The sequence below is a fragment of the Primulina eburnea genome, chromosome 9 (genome assembly GCF_022965805.1).
Source record: "Primulina eburnea isolate SZY01 chromosome 9, ASM2296580v1, whole genome shotgun sequence".
Lineage (NCBI taxonomy): Eukaryota > Viridiplantae > Streptophyta > Magnoliopsida > Lamiales > Gesneriaceae > Primulina > Primulina eburnea.
The window spans coordinates 31,170,241-31,194,792 of record NC_133109.1 but is presented as its reverse complement, the minus strand read 5'-3'; the positions used below and the strand labels follow the sequence as shown (position 1 = coordinate 31,194,792).

Genomic DNA, 24,552 nt, shown 5'->3' with positions numbered 1-24,552 from the left:
CATCTATATAAATATTTATAGTAGTTTATCTTTCAATATATATCATCAATGCATCCGAAAGAAAAACATCTTCATTTTGTTCTGAAGCTTAGATTTGATGATATTCATAACTAGGAATGATCGTTCTGTAGTAGCTGTAGAAACTGGAATAATAAACACAAACACGATCAATCTAAAAGCAATGTCGTATATAGCAAATTTTTAAACATTCACCAACCATTGACGCAACTCAAAAATAGATTAAATATTTTTGTAGTCTAACCCTTTGACTACATTATTCTCGTAACGTTTCAAATGCATCTCTATCCGCTTCTTTTCGTCACTAATAAAATCTCGTGGATAAAATTTTCAACCAATTTTCATATATCCTGATATCTCAAAGAAACTGATACATTTTGAGGATTTAAGACAGAAATAAGTATGAATGTATGAGTAACTTTATCTCACCTTTATTTAAGGGTATATTAATTTATTGTATTTGTAAATCTATCACGGCATAAAAAAGTATACCATGGATTAATACTCAAGGGTGAAATTGCCTTGATGATGACAGACTCGACCTCGTTTATCAATATGCTGAGTATTAAATCAAAAATATCAATATCACGAGCCACGCGAAAAGACTTCTTTTCCAAGTAAATCATCACATTTGTCATCCATCAAGATCAATTATTTTTAGATGACACTGCACCCATTAGGATCCAAAAGCTAATTCTCTCACTCGACCCAAGACCCACTTTTCACATCAATACCTGCCCCAAACAAACTGGGTATAGGTCTAACATGCACCTATTTTTATCCCGGTTTATTTCATCCTACTCATATGGGTATTGCCCCCATGATAAGATAGATGACCAAGATTTGCCCATACATATATAGGATCCACTTTTTTTTTTGAAATTGTATGTGTGGCAAGATCTTACCCAGTTGAAATGAAGTAAAAATAGTGTCCACATAAGTAGGATCTCATCTATCTTTTGTCCCTATGTGAAGCGTGTATTTTAGCAGGTGCTAAAATTCATTTTAAAAAAAAAAAACCCCGAAATATTGTATTATACGATATGGGCTTGAACTGGGCCTTATGAAATACAAGAAAAGCACCGTGTTTGAACCCGAAGCAAAAGGGTTATGATGAATAGGAATATAAAACCATTCCATCCTCCATGCAATTTGTGAGATGAGATAAATATTTTATTTGAGTCGTACATAAAAAAAAAATATTATTTTGTATGTTAAAAATATTAATTATTATTATAAACATGTGTAACGTAATTTGTGAGATGAGATAAATATTTTATTTGAGTCGTACATAAAAAAAAATATTTTTTTTATGTCAAAATTATTAATTATTATTATAAATATGTGTAACGTAGACTCGTCTCACAAATAAAGATTTGCGAGACCTTCTTATATGATACCTATTATATTATTATTATTATTATTATTATTATTGTAATTTGCGAGATCATCTTATAAAAGACCTATTATATTATTATTATTGTATGTCAAATTATATTACTAATTATTTTAGCAAATTATTAGTATGATAAGCATGTGTTTGTTGGTTTGTTTATTTTTTTTTTTTTTGAAAAAAGGATAGCACGGATTGGTTTATGTATTGAATTTAAACATTTTTGTCATTGAAATTTTTTTGCGGGGATGTCAGTTAGGCCATGCTGAATCGATCCTCCCGAGTTGATTTCATCCTATAGGTAGGGGCACTACCCCATGATAGAATCAAAGGTCCAAATTTAGCCACATATACACGAGGTCCACTAATTTTTTTAAAATCACATATGTGTGTAAATCTTGTTCATCCAAATCATATGGGGCAGTGCCCCATGTAGCATCGACTTAACCCGTATACAACAAGTTCTCGAGGGGATAGGGTGTCACGTGTCAGTCTTTAATTGGACATGTGGTCCAATGAAACCCGCGCCTATTTTATTGATTTATTTTTTTATTATTTGAAGAAAAAAAAAACAATAGTCATAATGTAGATCGTCCAAAACATTTTCAAAAAAATTTATTATTATCTTATCCATTGATAATATGTTCATAGATCGATCCGTAACATATATAAAATAAAAAATAATAGTTTTAATATAAAAATAATATTTTTCATAAATCGTGTCAGATAAAAATTTTATCTCATGAAATTGCTCCGTAAGACGATATCGACATTTTTTGTGTACATGCAATGATGCTCATTGAAATAATACTTGTGATTTTAAAATTTTATATACTAGAATGGCATATGTTATATAGCTTCATTTTTATTTTTGAAAAAAATATCTCATACACTACTATATAATCACAACGGCTTCCTCTTAAATAAATAATATAATTTATATTAATTCTACTTGTTGCTACCGTAGAGAATGTATTTTCAATAAAATGATTGATAATTACATAGATTGTAGTCTCATTGTCCATCTATATAATGAAATATTTATAACAGTTGATAACGAAGTTATTGTACAGATATTTCAAAACATGAAGACTCGAAAAGATCAAATATTCTTGTGATGCTTAATTTATATATTAATTATACTATGTCGTTGTCTACAATTAACTAAGATTCTAACTTCGCACATGACCGCATCGATGTTAGATCAATGATACATAAGAAAAAAAGACTAAAATTACAAAAAATATAAAATAAAAAAACTAAAAAATAAAATTTAACAAGTAGATAATCAAATTTATCAAAGACAAATATATATTACCCAAATGTAATTTTCACCGATAATTTCAATCTTTCAAGCATAATAAGTAACGGTCGTCTCATTGACGAGATGATGAATGATACATAATATAAGAACGATAAATCAATATACTTGAAATTAAACGATGACAAAAGAATTCGAAATACTATTCCTTTCTTGAACTTGAGTCGCGTACAAAACAAAGACGACTATATACACTCAGTATCACTTAAATCAAGTGCACCTTAAAAACCAAGAAAAACACAGTGAAAAGTAGCTTATAAATCAAGCTGAACTACAATTTCAGTACGTGCCGACGACATTAGGGTGAACATGGCTGGTTTCTTGCTCAACCGGCTTCATTGCAGAAACTAAACCAAAATGTCGGTTTATATCGATTTTTAGCTTATCATGGTTTGGATTATTTTTTTTAATTTTTAAAAAAATAATCAAAAAAACCGAAATAATTGAATTAACCCAAAATTTATATATAACTTAATCTATTTATTTCCTTTACCCTTTTTTTGAGATATATTTATTGATTTTCGCGATAGAGAATGGTTATTGAGTTTTTTTACAAAATAAATAATATTTTTTAGAGGATTTATATTTTTATGCTAATTTGTAATATCATGGTCATATATCACGTTGTTAAATGCTTTTATAATTTGTGTATATATTGATTTTTTGTTTAGAAAATTTAAACTACATTTAAAACCATCATAATTTTTCATTTGAAAAAAAACCAAAAACTTGTGTGAGACGGTCTCACGGGTCATATTTTGTTGACAAAAACTTGTGCGAGACGGTCTCACGGGTCGTATTTGTGAGACGGATCTCTTATTTGGGTCACCCATGAAAGAGTATTACTTTTTATGCTAAGAGTATTACTTTTTATTGTGAATATGGGTAGGGTTGACCCGTCTCACAGATTATGATCCGTGAGACGGTCTCACATGAGACTCACTCTGTTTTGTTAGACTGATATCTTATTTGGCTTATCCATGAAAAATTGTTACTTTTTATGCTAAGAGTATTATTTTTTGTTGTGAATATCGGTAGGGTTGACCTGTCTCATAAATAAAAATTCGTGAGATCGAATCACATGAGACCTACTAAAAAAAATTCAAAGTTTAAGATCGATTATCCATCGTTATCAAAAAATCGAATAAAACCACATTTGCTCACCTTTAGCTTATCCAACAACCCTCGAAAGTTAATTTTTGGTCAAGGTGGATGGTTAGTCAACATTTTAACTTCAAATTTGGTTACATTCTGTTTTTAATACATGTATTCCGCTTTCATTTCAGAGACGAATTCACAATTCCAGGTAGAGATTTTATAAGAATATGGCAATCAATGATTAATGCTAGTAATAACTAATACGAATTAGATAAACCATTTTGAGATCGAGATTGAAATTCAACAAATTTAGAACAATCCCGTACCAAAAAAGCTAATTTTTTTTTAGAAATCGAGTCGTTTACGTAGGATGTCAAAAATTACCCAACCTGTCAACCCAATCCTAACCCACTAGAAAAATACTAGGTTAGGGTTATGGTTTCCGAGTTCGGTTTAGATTGGGTCGGACACAAAAGTCGGCCCAATTTTTTTTTGGGTTGGATTGAGTTCAGATTACCTTAATTAAGAGTTAGTTCATCCGCCAACTCAAACCCACTGACTTGTTCGGAGAAATTTTTGTGCATAAGTATATATACATATACATATATATATATATATATACATATACATATATATATATATATATATATATATATATATATATATACACACACACACACACATATATACCCGACCAGTTTAGATAATTATATTGTTAAAATAAAAAATAATGTATTAACATAGTGTAACAAAAAATTAAATCGGGTTGGTCATGCTGGTCAGGTTGTTTCGGGTTCAGATTTAGAGTTTTCGAGTTTTGAGTCGGGTTTTGGTCAATAACTTTTGTTTCAATCCGAACCGAATGGAGTGTACACCCTCTAGTATAATATTTGTAGCATTAATTGTGGTCGATTTTCTATAATGAAGAGGAATGGGGAGCAAGCGTGCAAAGGTAATTGGCAGCTAATAATGATTCCCTTGCGACAAAGCATGTACATCAAGTTAATGTAAATATTAAATTTCCAATTTTATAAAACAATATTATTATACACAAACACATGTGAATCCACAAAAATTACAACTTGTTTTGAATTTCAGGTCTTACATTTTTAATTATAAAAATATTTATAAATCGAATTTCTAAAATTTATATAATGGAAATTTTATAAATATCATAATTAAAATAGAAATAGGAATAAAATAAATAAAATGGTTTGACTAATAATTAATGGAATAAAAGAAGAGTGGATTAGAATAAAGGAGTGGTTATGATGAGAGTCCGAGTCAGTCACCACCCGGCAAATCAAGTTCCATTGCTGCTTTCTTGTCCCCTCACGAATTATCAATATTCCAACTCCTTGTTTTTCTCTGTCCCCCCACCCCCCTCTTTATTTTTTTTTATGTGTAAAATATACAAAATCAGCTACTTAAATATATAAATAAAAAATTATGGTATTATTTTTCGGCATTCTTTTCGTCGGTCGGGTTAGATTTTTTTTATAAGTTTTCTTTGAAATTGTATAATTGAACTTTAAGGTTACGTTTGTACGATAAAATTATGAAATAATTAAGAGATAAATAATAAAAAAATGGTTGAAATAGAAATATAATATATAATAATAAAATAATATTATGTTTGGTATTGTTGTTAATAATGAGATAATTAAGAATCTTTTGATGAATCGACAAAATTGTTCTTCCACTTTGGCCGCTGCGGCGGTCGGTGGCGGGGGTGGTCTGACGGTCGAAAGCGGTGGTGGTTAGACGACAGGAGGAGGGGTAGTCGTCCGACGGCTATGGCGGTGGTCAGTGGGCGGGGTCTTCAGCGGCCGGAGGAGGGGTGGTCGGCCGGTGACTGCGGCAGTAGTGTTCAGCCGACGATCGGTGGAGGGAAGTGGTAGTGAGTTTGGATATAGGAGAATGATAAAATTAGAAAAATAAGATGAATTAAGAGTTGGATAAATAATTCTAAGAGGGGTGATGAGTTTTTATCACAGTTAACATAACTTAATCATTTATGGTTAAATAAAAATCTACCAAACATGGTATTCCGTATTAGGTAGGTTAAAAAACCATAAACCCACCTAATCTCTTGTACCAAACACCTCCTAAGATTTCAAGATGAGATAAAAGATATAATTCATGTATCCGTCACTTATATTTTTTTTAATCAAATATAAAAATTATGAGATGTTAAAATAAGTGAGTGTCAAAAATATCCGTGAAATGAGTTGACTCGATTCATAATTATCATGAAAAATTATATCAATGGCGTAAAAAATAACAATTTTCATGAGTTAAGTCGGGTCAAATATCTGTATTATAAACTTGACTCGTGAGAAGTAGTATTTTTGTGAACTATCATATACATGTAGATCCAAATGAAATATTCATATATGCATTCTCAATTAGTTTGCAACTATGAATAATATCGACGTTCTCGACGTTACGTGTTAAAACTAAAATGAAAACTACAAATGCACGTCATCCTTTAACAAATTTTAACAAATTACAAGTAGATATAAACAGGCATCATGAACTTAACCTTTTTCCGAAAACTTATTTTCCCTCACAACTTCTTGTGGAGAACTTAAATCCAAACGATTATTAGTTTTGTGAGTGTAGAACCTCTCTAAACTTATAAACTACTTCACACACACACACACAGGTATATATATATAATATATATATATATATATATATATATATATATATATATATATATATATATATATATATAGAATGATAAATAATTGTAATATTTTCTATTGTAGAAGAAGTCGACACTTGCAACAATCAATTCTAGGGAATTTAAGCCTAAAAAGATTGCATATCAGAAGGCTAAATTTTAAGATGAAGATATTCCGTAATTAATTCTAGGTTTATATCTTGTTAAGAAGGGCATATTCGCCATTTTCACAATTTATTATGAGACGAAATCATGAACTATATTTGATGTTCCAAATCGTACTTACACTTTGTTCAAACAAGTTATGTTTGCATAAATTATTAAAAATTAAACATATTTAACACTATGAATGAACAAAATACAATTAATCATTGATAAACAGTTCGATTCATCTATTTTTAAAATAATATATTGACGGTTTTTAATTAAAAAAATTAATGACAATATTAATTATATTTTGTTTTCCCTGATATTTAGTGTTTTTAATTTTTAATAATTTATATAAACAAATAAAATATAATGTGATTTAAAATATTAAATATAGCATATGATTTAGTCCTATTTATCACCAAAAAACATTAGTATGTATAGGGAAAAAAACAGAAGCAATTATTTTACTTCGACGGCCGAGATTCACTGGCAGCAACCAATCCCAATCGTTGATCAGACTATGTCAGAAAATACAAACGAGGGGCACTCTCGTAATTTCACTGTGATTCTGCGCTTTGAGTTTCTTGGCCGAATAAAAAAAACAAAGCTCCCCCTCATGTTTTTGTTCTTAGCTTTTTCTACTAGATGGAGGGACCTTGAGAAATTCTCTCAGCTTTGCGTTCCCTGCTTTTCATACAGTTATTCGAAATTCTCGAGCATAATCTGTTTCTAAGCTGCGTTGTGAGTGCTGGCACTTCTATATCCGGTTTTCTGTTATGTATTTTTGTTGTGATGCAAATGTAACTTTTCCGTTTTCTTTTTGTTTGATTTGGGTTTGGTGTGCTGAAAATTGAGTTGAGATCTAGTAATCCTGGGTGTATGGTTTATGTTTGTTCTTAATAATTAGCATTTGTTTTATGGGAGCCGAAATGTGGATCTTCTTTGATTTTATGTTGGTTAAAGTTTTCTGCGTTTTGTAATTTTGTTTGTTTATTTTATTATCTGTGTTAGTGTTTCTCTTGCTGTGAGGTTGTGAAGCCAGAAATTTGGCGTAGAGATGGACCAAAAACTATGGAAGTTTAGGATTTGAAATCTTTTTATTGTGTGCATATCTTATAAGCAAAAATATGTAAATCTACGAGAAAATTGAAAAGAAGGGACATATAAATTTAATGCAGAAGGGAGACAAAGGCCCTGTAACCCCTCTTGCTTGGCCACTCTTTCTTGTAGGCTATGATTTCTGCTGTTTATATTTTCGTTTTTGTCTATCAATTTTTCCTTGCAAAACTTGAAGAGCAATACCTTGATGAAAAGGGTTTTACATGTATTTTTTTGAATCTTTGGTTGCTATCGATTTCCCACCTGAATGCAGTTCCTCTTGTTTGTCAAAACAAAATGAGAAGAAAACAGTGTGTTGCTTTTTCGTTTGCGAACCTTTTTCTGCTTTGGCGACTGGATATTTTCAAAATTTGTGAGCTGTTTGTGTATTGAATCTTTTTATTGAACTGTTTGTTTGTATAGTAAACTTTAATTATTGGTTTTAAAAAGCATTTTCTTGTTTACATAACATACACATGAAACAATTGTTTCCCAGATCCCTGTGGTAATGTGTCAAGATTTTGCCAGATGATAGGTCTTCGGAGTTCGGTTGATATGTTTTGAAATTTGAATCAATAAAGTGTGACAACTGAACAGTTGTTGTTTTGCAGATTTATACAACATCATAAAAAAGTTTCGACTTTTATGTCTCCACCATTGTTGGTTGTTGAGGATCAAAGTCATTGTGATGTTTCTTTGATGGCTTCTTCAGCATCAACTGAATCTATCTCTCAGAATGGCCTGGGGTTGAAAGAGCGCAATTACCTGGGACTGACTGATTGTTCCTCGGTGGACAGCTCTGCAGTTTCTGATGTAACCCAGGAAACCAAGAATAATTTAACTCTGAAGGCGACAGAATTGAGGCTTGGTCTTCCTGGATCACAATCCCCCGAACGAGATTCAGACATTAATCTGACCAGCATGGGGAAGCTTGATGAAAAGCAATTATTTCCTTTAGTTCCGTCGAAGGATGGGGTCTGCTCATTGTCACAAAAAATAGTTGTTTCTGGGAGTAAAAGAGGATTCTGTGATACTGCCAATGAATTATCAGAATCGAAAAGTTCCATGTTTGGTGTGGGAAATTGGATGTTCAATCCTGCAGGTTCTGATTCTGGACACTCAAAATTAGTGGGTAATACTGGGACAAATTTTATGCCAGATATACCTGTAAAAGCATCCAAGGAATGCAATAAGAAGGTTAACGACTCTAACACCAACAGTGCACCTGCTGCTAAGTAAGTACTAAAATTTCACGGGAAAATTTAGGAAATGATTTATATAATTATGGTTGAGTGAGATGGTTTTATTCAATGGTGCTTGTCTCTGTTATTGTTTATGTCGTGTTGCAGGGCACAGGTTGTTGGTTGGCCTCCTATCAGATCTTATAGGAAGAATACTTTGACCACAACCTCAAAGAACAATGATGAGGTTGATGGTAAACCAGGACCTGGTGCTTTATTTGTCAAGGTCAGCATGGCTACTGCTCCTTATCTGAGAAAGGTGGATCTGAGAACATATTCTTCCTATCAAGAACTTTCCACTGGATTGGAAAAAATGTTCGGTTGTTTCACAATAGGTAAGCTGTTACTTCAGTTTAGGTTCTTTCTTTAGCCTTTACAGGTTCTAGGAGAGTATTCTTGTTTCAGGACAATGTGGGTCCAATGGAACCCCGAGTAAGGAGATGCTGAATGAGAGTAAGTTGAAGGATCTTCTCCACGGACCAGATTATGTGCTGACATATGAGGACAAGGATGGTGATTGGATGCTTGTTGGAGATGTGCCATGGGAGTAAGCTTACTTTTTTTGCATTTATATATGAAATTTATTGTGTTTTGCAGACTTTTTTAACAAATGGAAGATGAGTAAGTAGGGATGACAATGGGCCCGGGTCTAATCCATACCCGACCCGACATATTTGGGGCCGGTATGGGTCCGAAAAATGGGTCTCGGGGTCCGGTACGACTGTTAATTTAGGGTCCTTATGGGTACGGGTCGGGTAACGGTTTACCCAACTGGTACCCTATCCGTTAGGGTTTTAGTACTAATATATATGTGTGTGTGTCTGCATAATATATTAATACTATAACAGTGCTTTTTTATATTTGTAAAGTTCAAAATTATGCAGATGATAAAATTTTCTCATTCTTTATGTTTATTTATATATAAAAAGTATGACCATATCTGGTGATGGTAAAGAACTTCATGAAGAACGTTTTAAACAATTAATTTTACAGAGTTAATTTTGTTATAAGAGCCTTAATTTGAACTACTTTATTTATTTTTTGTTGTGATTGTGTTGATAGAACGGGTTAGGGTCGGGTAGGTATCCTTTAAAACATTAATGGTCCGGGTCTCGGGTCCTAGTGGACCCGACCCATTACCATCCCTGAGTAACACTGAGTAAACTATACGCTTACAGGGTACTGAAATGGGAAAAAGTATCAAGTCGACACAACCATCACATAAAAAATTACAGAGTTTTCCTGTGTTTGCTAATAACTAGACATGCTACAAAACTGCGATATTTGTCCTAATATCCATATGCCATGGAGTTTGTTCTTACATGCCTCCTGCTTATTCCTCTGCATGTTGGAAAGAACAAATACTTGCCTTCTGCAACAGCTGTACTGGTGTTGAATAACATCCTTAAAAGATACCTTGCATTCCCGCACTAGCATAGTAGCATTGCAATGCCTGAGAACTCATTTTCTTCTTCATAAGCCTGGATCCAAATACATTGGTCTTCTCCATAGGCCTGCGACCAAGTACGATGGTAATTGACTGAGTGTCATCAACCATAAGAATGTTTGATTTCTGTCGGCAAAATCAATTTATTTAAGATTTGTGAACACTGAGTGAGAAGTTTGACAGGAATCATGAGTATCTGCTTGTGGCAATTACTACCACAATTAATTCATGCCAAGGAAACTGTTTTGCTCTGTGTACTTCGTGGCTGTTCTCTCGGTTTAATTGAAGCTCTGTTCATGTTCATGGTCATATAGGTTATGTCTGCTATCAAGGATTTTACCAACCTGCAGCAAAATGAAATACAACGCCACTTGAAATGTTTGTACTAAAAGTTAAATATTTGATCTGCTGAATGCAAGGCCATAAATTCCAGAAGTCAGAAGTCTTTTGAAATATGATATTTTTTATTTTTACTTTGTTTGTAAAATGTGATACTTCAATGCATCAATAATAATCACTGGAGACATGAGACAAATATCTGCAAAGAAATGACATAATGTTACATCTTGAAGGAATTTTTTTAGTTAGGCGATGGCAAAATTTTAACCTCACTGCCGTGCATCTACTTGTTCAGCCAGAAAAACTTCCATATTTTCCAGAATTGGTTTGTTTTATCTATCAACTGCATACTTTTGTGAGAACATTTGATTAATGGCTTGACCGTCGGCATTATCCATTTTAACTTGCATGAACTGTTCTCATATATGATACATTATTCACCCCAATTTTTTCATGGTATTGACAACTGTTACTGTTTTAGGATGTTCATCATTTCTTGCAAGAGACTCAAAATCATGAAAGGCTCTGATGCGATTGGTTTGGGTGAGAAATTTTTGTTTCTGTCATCGGTTTTTAGAAGGGAACAAACTATTTGAAACATTGGTTTTCTGTACACTCTGGATGCATTTACGACTGTAAACATGATTCGTTCTCTCTACAGCTCCCCGGACCATGGAAAAATCTAAAAGCCGAAACTAGCATCCGACTGTGGCTGATTGCTGCTTTCTGTCTACACAATTGATGGTGGAATACCAACCCAACAGGACAAACAGAAAGAAGCAATCGAATGTTTTAACTCGATGCAATGATATGTTTGGTATTGCTCGCTTGTATTCTCATGTGTTCTTGCGTGCGTTGTGTCTCCGACAACTTCATGTTATATTTGTACTATTTCCTTCCCCTCTTCGTCTGCCCCTTTAGCAACACTATCAAATTGTTTGAAAAACCAAGTTGCATGTGTGTGTTCTGAACGAATTTGATGTTTGATGTGTCAGTTGGAATAACTTGTAAAAATGTTATAAGTAATCAACTGGTCTACTATGTGTTTGTTATAATTATAATTCCAGTTGAACTTGGAAATTTACATAATTTCCATATTTCAAGTCTAATTTTAATCAAAATAAATGATATAAAGTGGGGTGGGATGTTTTTTTAAATCAAAATAAATGATTTAAAGTGGGGCCGAAATAATTTTTTTTTGAAAAAAATAATATATATTTTATTGATGATAGTGGTTGATAGAATGATTATTGATTGTTTAATTTATTTTTAACTTGTATATGAAATAATATGTAATTAATTATACAAAATAATTTTTGTATAATCATCAATTATTTTATTATTTATATCACAAATATGCGTTCTTCGATTATCTTATACAACGTACAACATATTATCTATACATAGAATATACATGTTTCTAAATTTTCTATGGAATTATCAATTATTATTAATTAATCTATATATTATACATCCTAATGCCGAGAGGCGAAGAATAATCGTTTTTGGTACTCAACATTCATATTTTACATTTATTAGTAATTTTATTATCGCTAGATAATTTTTTTCAGAACCAATTTTCTCAATTAACTCATCGGAATAGGATAAATCACAATTAATTTATTTATATATTATTTTAGATTAATATTTATAATCGAATTGAATATCGTTATTTTGTAAAAGATATCATGACTAACTCTATTATTCAGAATTAAAAAATATTATGGGGTCCTTGTGTTGCTGGCAATTGCATTGTATTGGCCTGAAAATAGGCTTGGGACTGGATGTTGGAATTGCGACTGCTTTAATAAAAGCTTATTCCAGTGTTGGTGGGGAGGTTAGTGATTGTTTTATGTTGTTCTTGGAGACAACTGGTTTACATCGGGATGTTTTTTTGTTAGATAAGTATGAGTGGTGAATGAAAATTGGAAAATGTGTCTTGTCTCATATTGAAAAGTGTGTCAAGGAAAATCTACTTTGTTAGTTCTATGTTTGAGCTATGGGTTTGGGCCTCAAAGACACCAGAAGTTTTTGGAAATAAGAAGATGTTGATAGGCTGGGTCTCGGTGTGTCCCCTGGCAAAAGGGTCTGTCTTCTAGACAGAAGGGTGTATCCCTTGGCTTATGAGATTCACTCTATAAATAATCCTATGCATATATTCATTATTGCATTCTCATTTTGCTGCATTCCTTTCTTTTCGAACATCTTTCGGTTCGCTGCCATCCGAACCTGTTGTTCTAAACTTTCTGGATTGTGTCATTCTATCTTAGAGACAATTGCCGCCAAAGTGCACTGTATACAAGCAATTTCATGTTGCGGACAAATACATCCTTGTCTCGACTTAACTGATATTCATTGCCAAACATTATTTTTGTCTACGAGATTCAGAGTAACAACAGTTTTATGGGCTGGAATCATGACAATATTTTCTGATAGGGCCCCAAGCTCTTCTCCTTTACAATCAGATGAGTGGGGATGTTAGAGCCCCGCTTCGGAATTCCAGATCCACCTGCAAGTTACGAGTCCAGGGGTGCTTGAAGAAAGGGAGCAGAGGCCGCAATGTACGAGAAGTGCACCTAGGTGATTAGTAGACTTATTGAAGGCTTGTTCGAATCTTGTGACAGAGAGGCATGCCGCAGCCATGCATTCTCAGGTGATTCAAGTAGGCTTTGTGAACTTTCCAGTGCTCAATAATGCTCTTATTCATGCTTATACTAGATGTGGTGATCTATAGATAGCGCAAAGCTAGTATTTCACGAAATGCTATTTAGAGATATCATCTATTCGAATTCAGTGTTGAAGGCTTAAGCAGTACATGGTGATGCCGAAGCAGCACTGAATTTCTTTGAACAAATGGATGTTGCGCCAGATGACACGACCATTGTTGCATTGCTCTCGGCGTGCAGCCACGCTGGCATGGTGAAAGAAGGAACTGAGATATTTGAAACCATGTTCGAGAAATATGGAGTCGTTCCTCACCTCAAAAAAATAGGTTACGTTCCTACAACAAGTTTGGTTTTGTACGATGTAGAAGAAGAGCATAAAGAGGAGCATCTGTATCAGTATCACAACAGCAAGAGACTGGCTTTGGACTTCTCTTGGATGAATTGAGGCGAAACATTCTCCAATGGGCGCGTTACTAAAATCATGAAAAATATACGAATCTGTTTAGACATGTCATGATTTTATGAGAATGGCGTCGATCATACGAGGAATTCTTAATGCATGTCATGTTCGCTACCAAACCTGTTACAGGATCGCTGTTTTAAGCAATCCGATCCGATCTAGTTTAATTTCGATACGAGATTTTGTTCAATGTTAAACCGGACTAAAACCCGGCTCGATTTCGGATTGATCCGGTCTGGTAAGCTCACCAGTGACGTCACATTTTAGACTAATAATATAATAACCACCAAAAAGCCCTGATGTCATCAATGGCGGAGGATGCAGCTGTACCGTTTAAACCCTACGGTCTCAAGCACACACTGAGCTCCCACAAACGCGCCGTCTCAAGCGTCAAATTCTCTCCCGACGGCAGCGTCCTCGCCTCCGCTTCCGCCGACAAGACCGCCCGCACCTACCTCGTCTCCTCTCCCACCACCACCCACCACGAATTCCATGGCCATGAGCTCGGGATCTCCGATCTCGACTTCTCCTCCGACAACCGCTTCCTCGCTACCACCTCCGATGACTGCACCATCCGCATCTGGGACGTCACGAGTGGGTCCCACATCAAAACCCTGACCGGCCACTCCAACTACGTGTTCTGCGTCAACTTTAACCCCCAATCCAACATGCTCGCCTCGGGTTCCTTCGACGAAACCGTCCGCATTTGGGATGTTAAGTCGGGGAAATGCTTGAAGGTCCTCCCCGCGCATTCCGACCCTGTAACGGCGGTTGATTTCAATTTGGACGGGTCGATTATTGTTTCGAGTAGTTATGACGGGCTTTGCAGGATTTGGGATACTTCCACTGGACATTGTATGAAGACTCTCATTGATGATGAGCATCCGCCTGTTAGTTTTGTCAAGTTTTCGCCCAACGGGAAATTTATCCTAGTCGGAACTCTGGATAATACTTTGGTGAGCTTCTCTCAATCTTCTGTTGGGACATTTGGTTCTAAATTTTCTTGATATTAATCCTTCAGGTTGTGCTGGGATGGATTTCACATGTAATCAAATCTAAATTTGTTGTTTAAAGAAGTGCATGTTTATATCAAATTATTCGAAATCCTTCAGGTTGTGCTTGTAAATTTTTTATCTTGTTGAGAACATGGCTCACTTTGTTATTTGTCCTAGGTGGGATAAAATACGTTGGAGTTATATATATGGTCTTGGGGAGTCCTCCTTCTTTGAGCTAGCTTTTGGGTTGAGTTAGGTCCAAGTTTCAATCTTAACATGCTATCAGAGCTTAGGTTTTACAGTTACTTGTTGGACTGCCCATAGTTGGGCCACACGTTCTGACCATAATTGGGTCATTTGTAAACTTTACGCTCCAGATGTTCATTCCTGAGCGAGAGATGTGTGTTAGTTAGTTGCCCCACATCGGTTGGATAAAATACTTTGGAGTTGTATATATGGTCTTGGACAATCTTCCTTCTTTGAGCTAGCTTTTGGGATTGAGTTATGTTCAAGTTCCAATCTTAACACAACTTAATATGTTTGAGGCTTAGAACATATTTCGGGTAACTAAGCATGAATGTTGTAAAAAAAATTAATTTGAGGTAGATACTGCTTAATATTTAATTGCTCCAAGACCGAGTTTCTCGAATGATTTGTCAAGTTTGCAGATTTATTTATTTTCGTGTGATTTTAAATTTATTCACAGTTGGCAAACAAGCAGGTATGACTCGCTAAGTGTGATGGTATTCACATCCTTCCCTCGACTGAGAACTTTTAAAATTGCTGCCTAATATGTAAGACAGAATGTGCGTTCACTCTGTCTTTTGAATCTGCATTGCGTTAAATCGAGTTTGTCGAGTTCTATACCGTGTAACATTGAATCATTTGCTTGCAGCGGCTTTGGAACCTGTCCACGGGCAAATTTCTGAAAACATACGCGGGACATGTCAACTCGAAATACTGCATTTCTTCAACATTCTCCATAACAAATGGGAAGTACATTGTTAGTGGATCTGAGGACAATTGTGTGTACTTGTGGGAGCTCCAGTCCCGGAAAATTGTTCAAAAGCTCGAAGGCCATACGGATGTGGTGTTATCTGTGTCATGCCACCCGACTGAAAATATGATCGCTTCTAGCGCACTTGGGAACGACAAGACGGTCAAGATTTGGACTCAGGAGGAGGATTGATTTAGTTTTGTTGCTAGAATTTTGTAACATAGTTAGATTTGGTAGACATTCCTGAATCTAGATTAGAGGAGGAACTGGACAGGGTTGCAAGACTGTAGAGTTCCTGTATTTATGCACTCGAGCCATTTGCTCATTCGTATTATTTATCCTTAATATATCTTTTAATATTATTTATTGATTTAATATTATTCTGATTTCATATTATTTACAGCGTGTTTGGCAACCAGGATTTGGGAGGATTTCATGAGATTTGGATTTCAGAATCCTATTTTTACTGTTTGGCAAGATGTTAAAATAAAAAGGATTCGGATTTATTTAGGATTTCATGGGATTTCAACAAGTATATTCAAATCCCATCAAATTTGATAAGATTTGGTGGGATTTGGATTTTAAAAATATAAAATTACTTTTCTATCCAACACATCATTCTCCATCAAAAGTTTCTAAATGGTTAGACTTTTTTTTCTTTTAATTTTTTTTAGAAGTTGAAAGATTTCGTTTAAATTTTGTAAGTTTCTTATGTTATTTACTGATTAATATAATAAAAATTATAATAATTATCAAAGCCTCTTTTACGTTTAATAATTAATTTCATGTTAAAGTTTGAAGTTGTTTGATGATTTTTTAATTATTATTTTATGTGCATTATGATTAATAAATAATAATTAATTTTTGAATTTACAAATACAAATAATAGAAAAGAATTATTAATTTCTAAACTTTTTTTAGTTAATTATGTTTATATGATTTCTAATGGTAGTTTAGTAAAATTTTAAAATTTCAAATTCGAATCTTTTTTTCTCCAAACAAGAAATGGATTTGTAAATACCATTTTTAAATTTTAACCAAACACCAAATGGAATTTCAAATACTTGAATTTTCAAATCCAATTCCAAATCCAATTCCAAATCCTACGAAATCCTCTCAAATCATGGTTGCCAAACACACTGTCAGTGTTAATATATCTACTATTATTATTATTATTTTACCAGAACTTAATATATCTTATTATTTACTATTACTACTATTATTTATATTATTATGCTTATTATATACTGTTAATATATCTCATATGAACTTATTATTATTCTCATTTCCTTTTATTGTTATTACTACTATTATTATTTTTTTTAAAAAAATCATATTATTATACTATTATTTGTTCCAGATTATTCTTATTTATGATATCTTATTTCATATTTCTAACAATATCGTGAATTTATCTAAATTATATTATTTTATAAGTATATTTGTAAATATTCAATTATTTATTCAATTAATAATGTAAAAATATGCTACTAATTCGGTCTTTGTAATTGCAATGCAATACACGAAATTAATCCAATATTTTAAAATTATACCAAACAACGTATATTACACTATTTCATTTATTCTCAACTTTTTTCCTTGTATTTTTGATCGAACATTCTTTACTTATAGTCGCATTTCATGAACCAAACGACGCTCAAAGTGTTTGTGATGATTGGATAAAATTACATGGTTTTCTTTTATATATATATATATATATATATATAAAACAAATTCAACACGTGTTCTCCAATCAAGATGAAGTGCGAAATGCAAGACGTTAAAATCGGATCCGATCACAAGCCGTTTACTAAGCTTGTTAACACCAAAGTCGCGTTTTCTGTTTCAACTTTCATGGCTTCCATAACAAAATGGGACTTACATCATTTCAACGTCGAATTTACTGATCAAAACAACCAGCAGCGGCAGATATGAAGAAGGAAGTGGTGGTGGCTGCGGTCGTGACTACGGCTGCGGCGGTAGTTGGGGCAGCTTTGTTAGCACGGCATTGGAAGCGTCGCAGTGAGCGGCGGTTGAGGCATGCGCAGCGAATACTGCGAAAGTTCGCGACGGACTGCGCCACACCAGTCGCGAAGCTTTGGCACATCGCCAATGAATTGACGTCTGAAATGCAGAGGGCACTCGCCGTTGATATCACGGATGGCGACAGCAGACCCCCACTGCCCATGTTCGTCTCCTATCTGGCACCACTTCCCTCAGGGTAAACAAATTTTAGATTAAAACGAATATAATATTTGTATTTTTTAACATCATTAATATATGATATAAATAATATCCATGTGTGACAGGGAAGAAAAAGGAACATATTATGGCATATACCTGCGGGGAACAAATTTTGTGATGTTGCGAGCCAAATTAGACGGCAAGAATGAGCCTGTGTCTGAACTGCAACGCCAAGAGGTTCAAATTCCTTCTTCTGTAATGGCGGATACTAATTCTAGCAAGGTATGCCATCATGTGTCGATGTTATGCCTAAAGACTAATGGGATTTCACCCAAGCACTTGATCCTTACTTATCAAACTTGAATTATCAGGAACTAATAGATTTCATCTCCCTTGAGCTGGCGAAATTCGTTTCGATACATGCAAAAGAAGGCGAGGCAAGATCAAGAGAACATAAACTGGGATTTACAGTGTCGTTTCCGGCGGATCAAGCTGCGGCGTTCACCTCTACAATCAACTTTGAATCGAAAGATTTGTCAGTCGACGCCACCGTTGAGTATTCTAATTAGACCGTTCGATTTGATTATCGCGATGGAACGTAACATATGTCTGTGTGTATATAAATGATCAGGTTGGCAGGGAATTGAGAGACCAAATCAACAAGTCCTTAGAGAAGAACAGTTTAAACATGCAAGTTTTTGCACTCGTAAGTTAGGAATTCAATTCTTGATCCATTTTAGCTGCATTGCAAATATTCGGGTAAAATATTTTGTTGTGGGAGTGGGATATGTAGGTTGATGATACAATTGGAAATTTGGCTGGAGGCAGATACTACAGCAAAGAAAGTGTTGCTGCTGTGACTTTAGGCATGGCAACAGATGTTTCTTACATTGAATCGCCCCAGCAAGCCTCAAAACTCCTAGCACAACAACAGAATTCTTCGGAAACGGTAAGAAAATTCGGAACCAATAATCAAACAATATTCAGACTGAGCTTAATTCTTAGCAGGTTGTTAACATGCAATGGGGAAACTATACGTCCTCCCATCTTCCATTAACAGAGTTCGACGTCTCCTTGGATGTTGAAAGCACGAATCCAGGACACCGAGTAATATTTAGGAGTTGAATTTTTCCGAAACTACAATATTATTTAATGTTTATCATAATATTCAACCATATATAGTTGAATTCTTGGTATGCTTTCCAGATTTTTGAGAAGCTTATTTCTGGAATGTACTTGGGAGAGGTTGTTAGGAGAGTACTATTGAAGATGGCTCGGGAAACTGCTTTATTCGGAGACTGTGTGCCTCCTAAACTAGCCATTCCTTACTTGTTAAAGTAATTCAGAGACTGATAAGTAAATTTGATTATATATTAATGAATTCAAACAATTTAGGTTCAAGACTTCAGGTTTTAGAAGTATATATTAAAAATGAAACTCAAGATTTCTTCATTCAATTGTATTCAGGTCACCTGATATGGCTGCAATGCACCAAGATACATCTGAGGATTATGAAGTAGTGACTGAGAAGCTGAAGGAAGTCTTTGAGGTGCTCTATTATATGTGTTTCTTTCCTTAGTTTCTTGAATTGTTATTTGATTAAAGGACTCGCAATCGAGCGGAGTACAATGGCGAGGTCTAACCGCCGAAATTGATATTTAAGATGTCCACGTTGCATACTGGTTTCAGATAAACGATTCAAGTCCGATGGCTAGAGAAATAGTAGCAGAGGTATGCGACATTGTAGTCGAACGTGGAGCTCGATTGGTCGGAGCTGGAATAGTCGGAATCGTTAAGAAACAGGGCAGACTCGCGAACAAGAGGAGTGTGATAACGATGGAAGGAGGGCTATACGAGCACTATCGTATATTTCGAAACTATCTGCACAGCAGTGTGTGGGAAATGCTGGGAAGCGAGCTTTCGGATAATGTGATCATTGAACACTCGCACGGTGGTTCTGGGGCTGGCTCCATCTTCTTGGCTGCTGCACAAACACAATACACTGCACAACACTGATGCGTACTGCTGGCACGCCCGCGATTTTCGTGACAAACACCTACAATGTTTTATCGCATGAAATTTATTTGACATAATTCATTCGACTTGCCTAAGGTTTACTGTTGTGATCCCGTTCCGTTATTGAGTGTACGAAGGCGCAAGGAGGTCATTATAGTCTTTTCAGCGTATGTAATTAAAGGGGGTAAATTGCTAATAAGCCAATTAAGAAGTTTAAGTGGGCTGCTGTAAAAAGCGACACCACACATGTTAATCTACGTCAGTCACCCCTGTTTGACCACTTTTGGCAAAACCAACCAATTCTAATTTTTTTTTTAAAAAAAATTTACTTATTCAAATTAATAAAATATTATAATGTTATCGTTCGTCGTTTTATCAAAAATTATAATTGTTAGTAATATTACAACTCAAAATTTTTAAATCGTATAATATCACATATATCACGTTTCGACTGCTCTGCTCACCATAAGCCATTGTTGCAACCCAACAAATTTTTCTATATATGTGAAAAACACAAAACATTTATGAAACGGTTTCATTGGTCAATTTTATGAGACTAAAATAAAAATTGATTATTTTGGTTTATAAATAACCAAGGCAAAAATTTGTGTGAGACGATTTCACGGGTCGTTTTTGTGAGACAGATCTCTTATTTGAGTCACCATGAAAAAATATTATTTTTTATGTTAAGAGTATTACTTTTTATTGTGAATATGGATAGGGTTGACCCGTCTCACAGATTATGATCCGTGAGAACCAAAATAATAGATTTTTTTATGAAAAAAAAACTGGATTTTTCAATTTTTTATAATTAAGAAAATCACCATGAAAGACAAACTCAACCCTTATAATTTATTTTTAAAAAAATGTATATAAATTTATATCGATTTAAACCAAAATTTCAAATTTAAAACCGAACCCGTTAAACTGATATTTTTGGAAAAAAAACAATCAACTGATTTAATCGAACTGAATTTTCGATTTATTCGGTTCGATTGATTTTTCGGTTAACCGATATTTTGCTCACACGTGAACTCAGATCTTTTATCTCTGAATAATTCGACAGCCTTCCTTCCAATAAGTATTTCATTCTTGACTTCTGAAGAGAAATTTTCCAAATTTTAATTTCTTGTTCTTTCAATATTGATTTTCGAAAATAAACTTATAATAGGGGCAACCTCGCCACGATTTAGGTCATCACGAAAATAAATTAAAAAAAGTAATTTTCTTTATATTAAAAAAATAATTTTATTTCATATTTAAAAAATTGATGCCTACAAAGGTATCAGTATTTCTATCAAAATATTAACATAAATACTTAGCATAAACAAGAGCACAAGTCGATGAGAGACGAACATGCGAGTTTAGGTGGGATGACAAGTCCCTCATGACTAACGGCTACTATATAGATATATAGATATAAATATATATATAAATATATATATATATATCTATATATATATATATATATATATATATATTATATGCCGATGAGGTATCACTCACCTATTGGATGTGATAAAATATAGAAAAATTGCGCATCCAACGGATGAATGACACATCATCGATGCTCACATAGATGTGCACGGTAGGTGTGTAGCATCTCAAAACTAATATATATAAATATATATATATATATATATATATATATTATATATTATATATATATATTATGTTCATCTATAATACTCATCGTCGAGTTGACACTCATATATTGAATATGAAAAATATATAAAATATATACATTAAATATATGATTATTACATTTGCAGTGGACACAAAAGTGAACACGTTGAAAACACACACACACACACCACACCACATATATATATATATATATATATTGTGGGATAATTTCCAAAAGGCAAAAACTTGTGTGAGACGATCTTATGGGTCGAATTTGTGAGACAGATCTCTTATTTGGGTTACCCATGAAAAAGTATAATTTTTTATGCTAAAAGTATTACTTTTTATTGTGAATATGGGTAGGGTTGACCCGTCTCACAAGTTAATATCCGTGAGACGGTCACACATGAGACCCACTCTTTCCAAAAATACTCTCTTTTATTTAATAGTTAATATTAAGAATTTTAAGTAAGTGATGGAAATAAAAATGATATAGCAGTCAGTAATAATTTACAAATTATTTTCTTGTAACTTAAAATTTAAGTTCACAGAGTTTTTTTAAAATAATTCTTATTTAATATTTTTGCTTTTGAAAAAATAAGATCAATGTAAGTATATAAAGTAAATATATATTTTATGTTAATATTTAAACGAAGATTAATGAAAGATCACACTTCAAATTTTTTTTCCCTGTCTGAAAAGGAAACACTAATTCACATGTGTATATTAATATTTTATATGTAAAATAGGTGATATAATATAAATTTATATATTTTAATTTTTTCAACCTAAACTAACTTGAGAAAAAGACTAAAAATATTTTAAAGATTTAAAACAAAATAATGAATTATATTGATTACGTTGAATAATTAAAACAAAAATTGTTTTTTATTGCTTTAAAATAGGAGAAAAAGTTTAAAAATAATTAATGTATTTTAGGAAAAATGAATTTAAAATTTATTTTCAGAACATTGAATTGATGAAAAGACTTTACGATGAAAAGACTTTATGTCTACTATTTATAAAATTTTGTAGGCAAAAACTTGTGTGAGACGGTCTCACGGGTCATATTCGTGAGACGGATCTCTTATTTGGGTCACCCATGAAAAAGTATTACTTTTTATGCTAAGAGTATTACTTTTTATTGTGAATATGGGTAGGGTTGACCCGTCTCACGGATTATGATCCGTGAGACGGTCTCACATGAGACTCACTCAATTTTGTATTCCATGGATATGGAGATGAAAAGCTGAATTTGGTTATACTGATGAAAGAATTTCCGGTTTATAAAAGGTTAATTCTACAAAATTTTGGGATAAATTACTAAATAATGATCCAAAAACATGAAAGGCTGTATATAATCGAGTGAGTCTCATGTGAGACCGTCTCACGGATCATAATCCGTGAGACGGGTCAATCCTACCCATATTCACAATAAAAAGTAATACTCTTAGCATAAAAAGTAATACTTTTTCATGGGTGATCCAAATAAAAGATCCGTCTCACAAATACGACCTGTGAGACCGTCTCACACAAGTTTTTGCCTAATAAGTAACAATAACTTCATAAAATCACAATTTTCATTTATAAAAATTTATAAAATGGAGAAAGAAAAATACAACGAACGAAAAAGATGATTCCCTAGACAAACTTTAAAAGATAAAGATAATAAAAATGGGGCCGTTCAATCTTTTTCCTGATCTACGCCAGATATTCAAAATCTTCTTACCCTATATTCCCCCCAACTACTGTATAAAAGACAAACTTTATAGACTAATGTTAATTAATGTAAAAAATGCACTTTTTAGTCATTACAATCATAATCAATTTTGTTTACCCCGAAAAGCTTTCATTTTTTTAAAAAAATGATAGCTTTTTGGGGTAAAAAAAATTATATATATGTATATTATACAAATAGAAATTTGACATATCCAAACTAAATTTAATCTAAATCTAAATAATCTAAATAACCATATAAGTTGTGACGTCCGGGGTTAAAGAAGGCGGAGAGTGATCATCGGTACATGAGATCGTACGGATAATGAGCGGCTCCTGACATCTTTTTAGGCAAAGAGAATATTAATGAATCGATCTCACATCGGAATGAGAGAGATTCCAAAACTGTTCAGTATAAGACTCTGCAGTTGAGAAGTGTTCAAAAGATTTGATAGATACTAACACATGTTAAAAAGATACATTTTCTTTTCGAAGTTCATCACATAAGAATTTCAATGTTAAGCGGCTTGATTTGAGGCGTTGGAAAGACTCATCTTTGTACAATAAAGATAATCGTCGAATCCGAGACTCATATTGATACATTGATGACAGTCTTGGAATTCATAGCATTACACTAGTGAGATTTAAATCTAAATCATAAAGATTTTGGAGTCTTACTCTTCTTGATAGACCAATACATCATTAATGTTAATTTTATATTTTATTTACAAAAAAAATCATTATTTCTCCTAATTGTATAACATATAAAAAATACATAAAAATATACGTGAAACGGTTTCACAAGTCAATTTTATGAGATATATACTCTACTTGGATCACTAATAGAAAATATTATTTTTTTATTGTAAATATGAGTAAGATTATTCCGTCTCATGAATAATAAAAAAATAAATGATTTAGAAAGGATTTAGCAACTAGCTCAATATTTAAATTAGTTTTATGAGACTTGAATTTTAATTAGGTTATCCACCATCATAGCCAATAATCAATTACTGAATTTTTTTTTAAAAAATTTAATTTTTTTTTAATTTAAAAAAAAACAATTTAAAATCTTTAAAAGAAACGAAATGTTAAAAA

The 24,552-nt window shown here is 33.2% G+C and overlaps 3 protein-coding genes across 5 annotated transcripts; all 3 read left to right on the top strand.

Annotated features, from left to right (window-relative positions):
- The first annotated feature begins 7,237 nt into the window (after positions 1-7,237).
- On the top strand, positions 7,238-11,849 carry LOC140841654 (auxin-responsive protein IAA9-like). 3 transcript variants are annotated; one of them, XM_073209215.1, is made up of 6 exons: positions 7,238-7,410; positions 8,379-9,002; positions 9,117-9,343; positions 9,414-9,555; positions 11,276-11,337; positions 11,456-11,849. In XM_073209215.1, the coding sequence occupies exons 2-6, from the start codon at positions 8,413-8,415 to the stop codon at positions 11,491-11,493; spliced, it is 1,059 nt and encodes a 352-aa protein (XP_073065316.1). In that variant the 5' UTR covers positions 7,238-7,410; positions 8,379-8,412; the 3' UTR covers positions 11,494-11,849. The 3 variants fall into 3 exon arrangements, with proteins under 3 accessions (XP_073065316.1, XP_073065317.1, XP_073065318.1); XM_073209216.1 differs by having other exon boundaries at positions 8,365-9,002; XM_073209217.1 differs by having other exon boundaries at positions 7,285-7,442.
- Positions 11,850-14,179: 2,330 nt separating this feature from the next.
- On the top strand, positions 14,180-16,274 carry LOC140840550 (COMPASS-like H3K4 histone methylase component WDR5A). Its single transcript, XM_073207729.1, has 2 exons — positions 14,180-14,876; positions 15,811-16,274. Exons 1-2 carry the CDS (start codon positions 14,220-14,222, stop codon positions 16,102-16,104), a joined length of 951 nt encoding a protein of 316 aa, XP_073063830.1. The 5' UTR covers positions 14,180-14,219; the 3' UTR covers positions 16,105-16,274.
- Positions 16,275-17,760: 1,486 nt separating this feature from the next.
- LOC140840549 (probable hexokinase-like 2 protein) lies at positions 17,761-20,198 on the top strand. Its single transcript, XM_073207728.1, has 9 exons — positions 17,761-18,133; positions 18,222-18,378; positions 18,468-18,647; positions 18,728-18,802; positions 18,890-19,045; positions 19,105-19,203; positions 19,303-19,433; positions 19,564-19,645; positions 19,786-20,198. The coding sequence occupies exons 1-9, from the start codon at positions 17,844-17,846 to the stop codon at positions 20,110-20,112; spliced, it is 1,497 nt and encodes a 498-aa protein (XP_073063829.1). The 5' UTR covers positions 17,761-17,843; the 3' UTR covers positions 20,113-20,198.
- Positions 20,199-24,552: the final 4,354 nt, after the last annotated feature.

Bases quoted from the DNA above. Each gene is read 5' to 3' on its own strand.
- LOC140840549 (XM_073207728.1), top strand. From the start codon at position 17,844: ATGAAGAAGGAAGTGGTGGTGGCTGCGGTCGTGACTACGGCTGCGGCG. The intron at 18,379-18,467 runs GTATGCCATCAT...TTGAATTATCAG, and splicing joins CGGATACTAATTCTAGCAAG to GAACTAATAGATTTCATCTC. The intron at 19,434-19,563 runs GTAATTCAGAGA...AATTGTATTCAG, and splicing joins GCCATTCCTTACTTGTTAAA to GTCACCTGATATGGCTGCAA.
- LOC140841654 (XM_073209215.1), top strand. From the start codon at position 8,413: ATGTCTCCACCATTGTTGGTTGTTGAGGATCAAAGTCATTGTGATGTT. The intron at 9,344-9,413 runs GTAAGCTGTTAC...TTCTTGTTTCAG, and splicing joins GTTCGGTTGTTTCACAATAG to GACAATGTGGGTCCAATGGA. The intron at 11,338-11,455 runs GTGAGAAATTTT...TTCTCTCTACAG, and splicing joins CTCTGATGCGATTGGTTTGG to CTCCCCGGACCATGGAAAAA.
- LOC140840550 (XM_073207729.1), top strand. From the start codon at position 14,220: ATGTCATCAATGGCGGAGGATGCAGCTGTACCGTTTAAACCCTACGGT. The intron at 14,877-15,810 runs GTGAGCTTCTCT...ATTTGCTTGCAG, and splicing joins GAACTCTGGATAATACTTTG to CGGCTTTGGAACCTGTCCAC.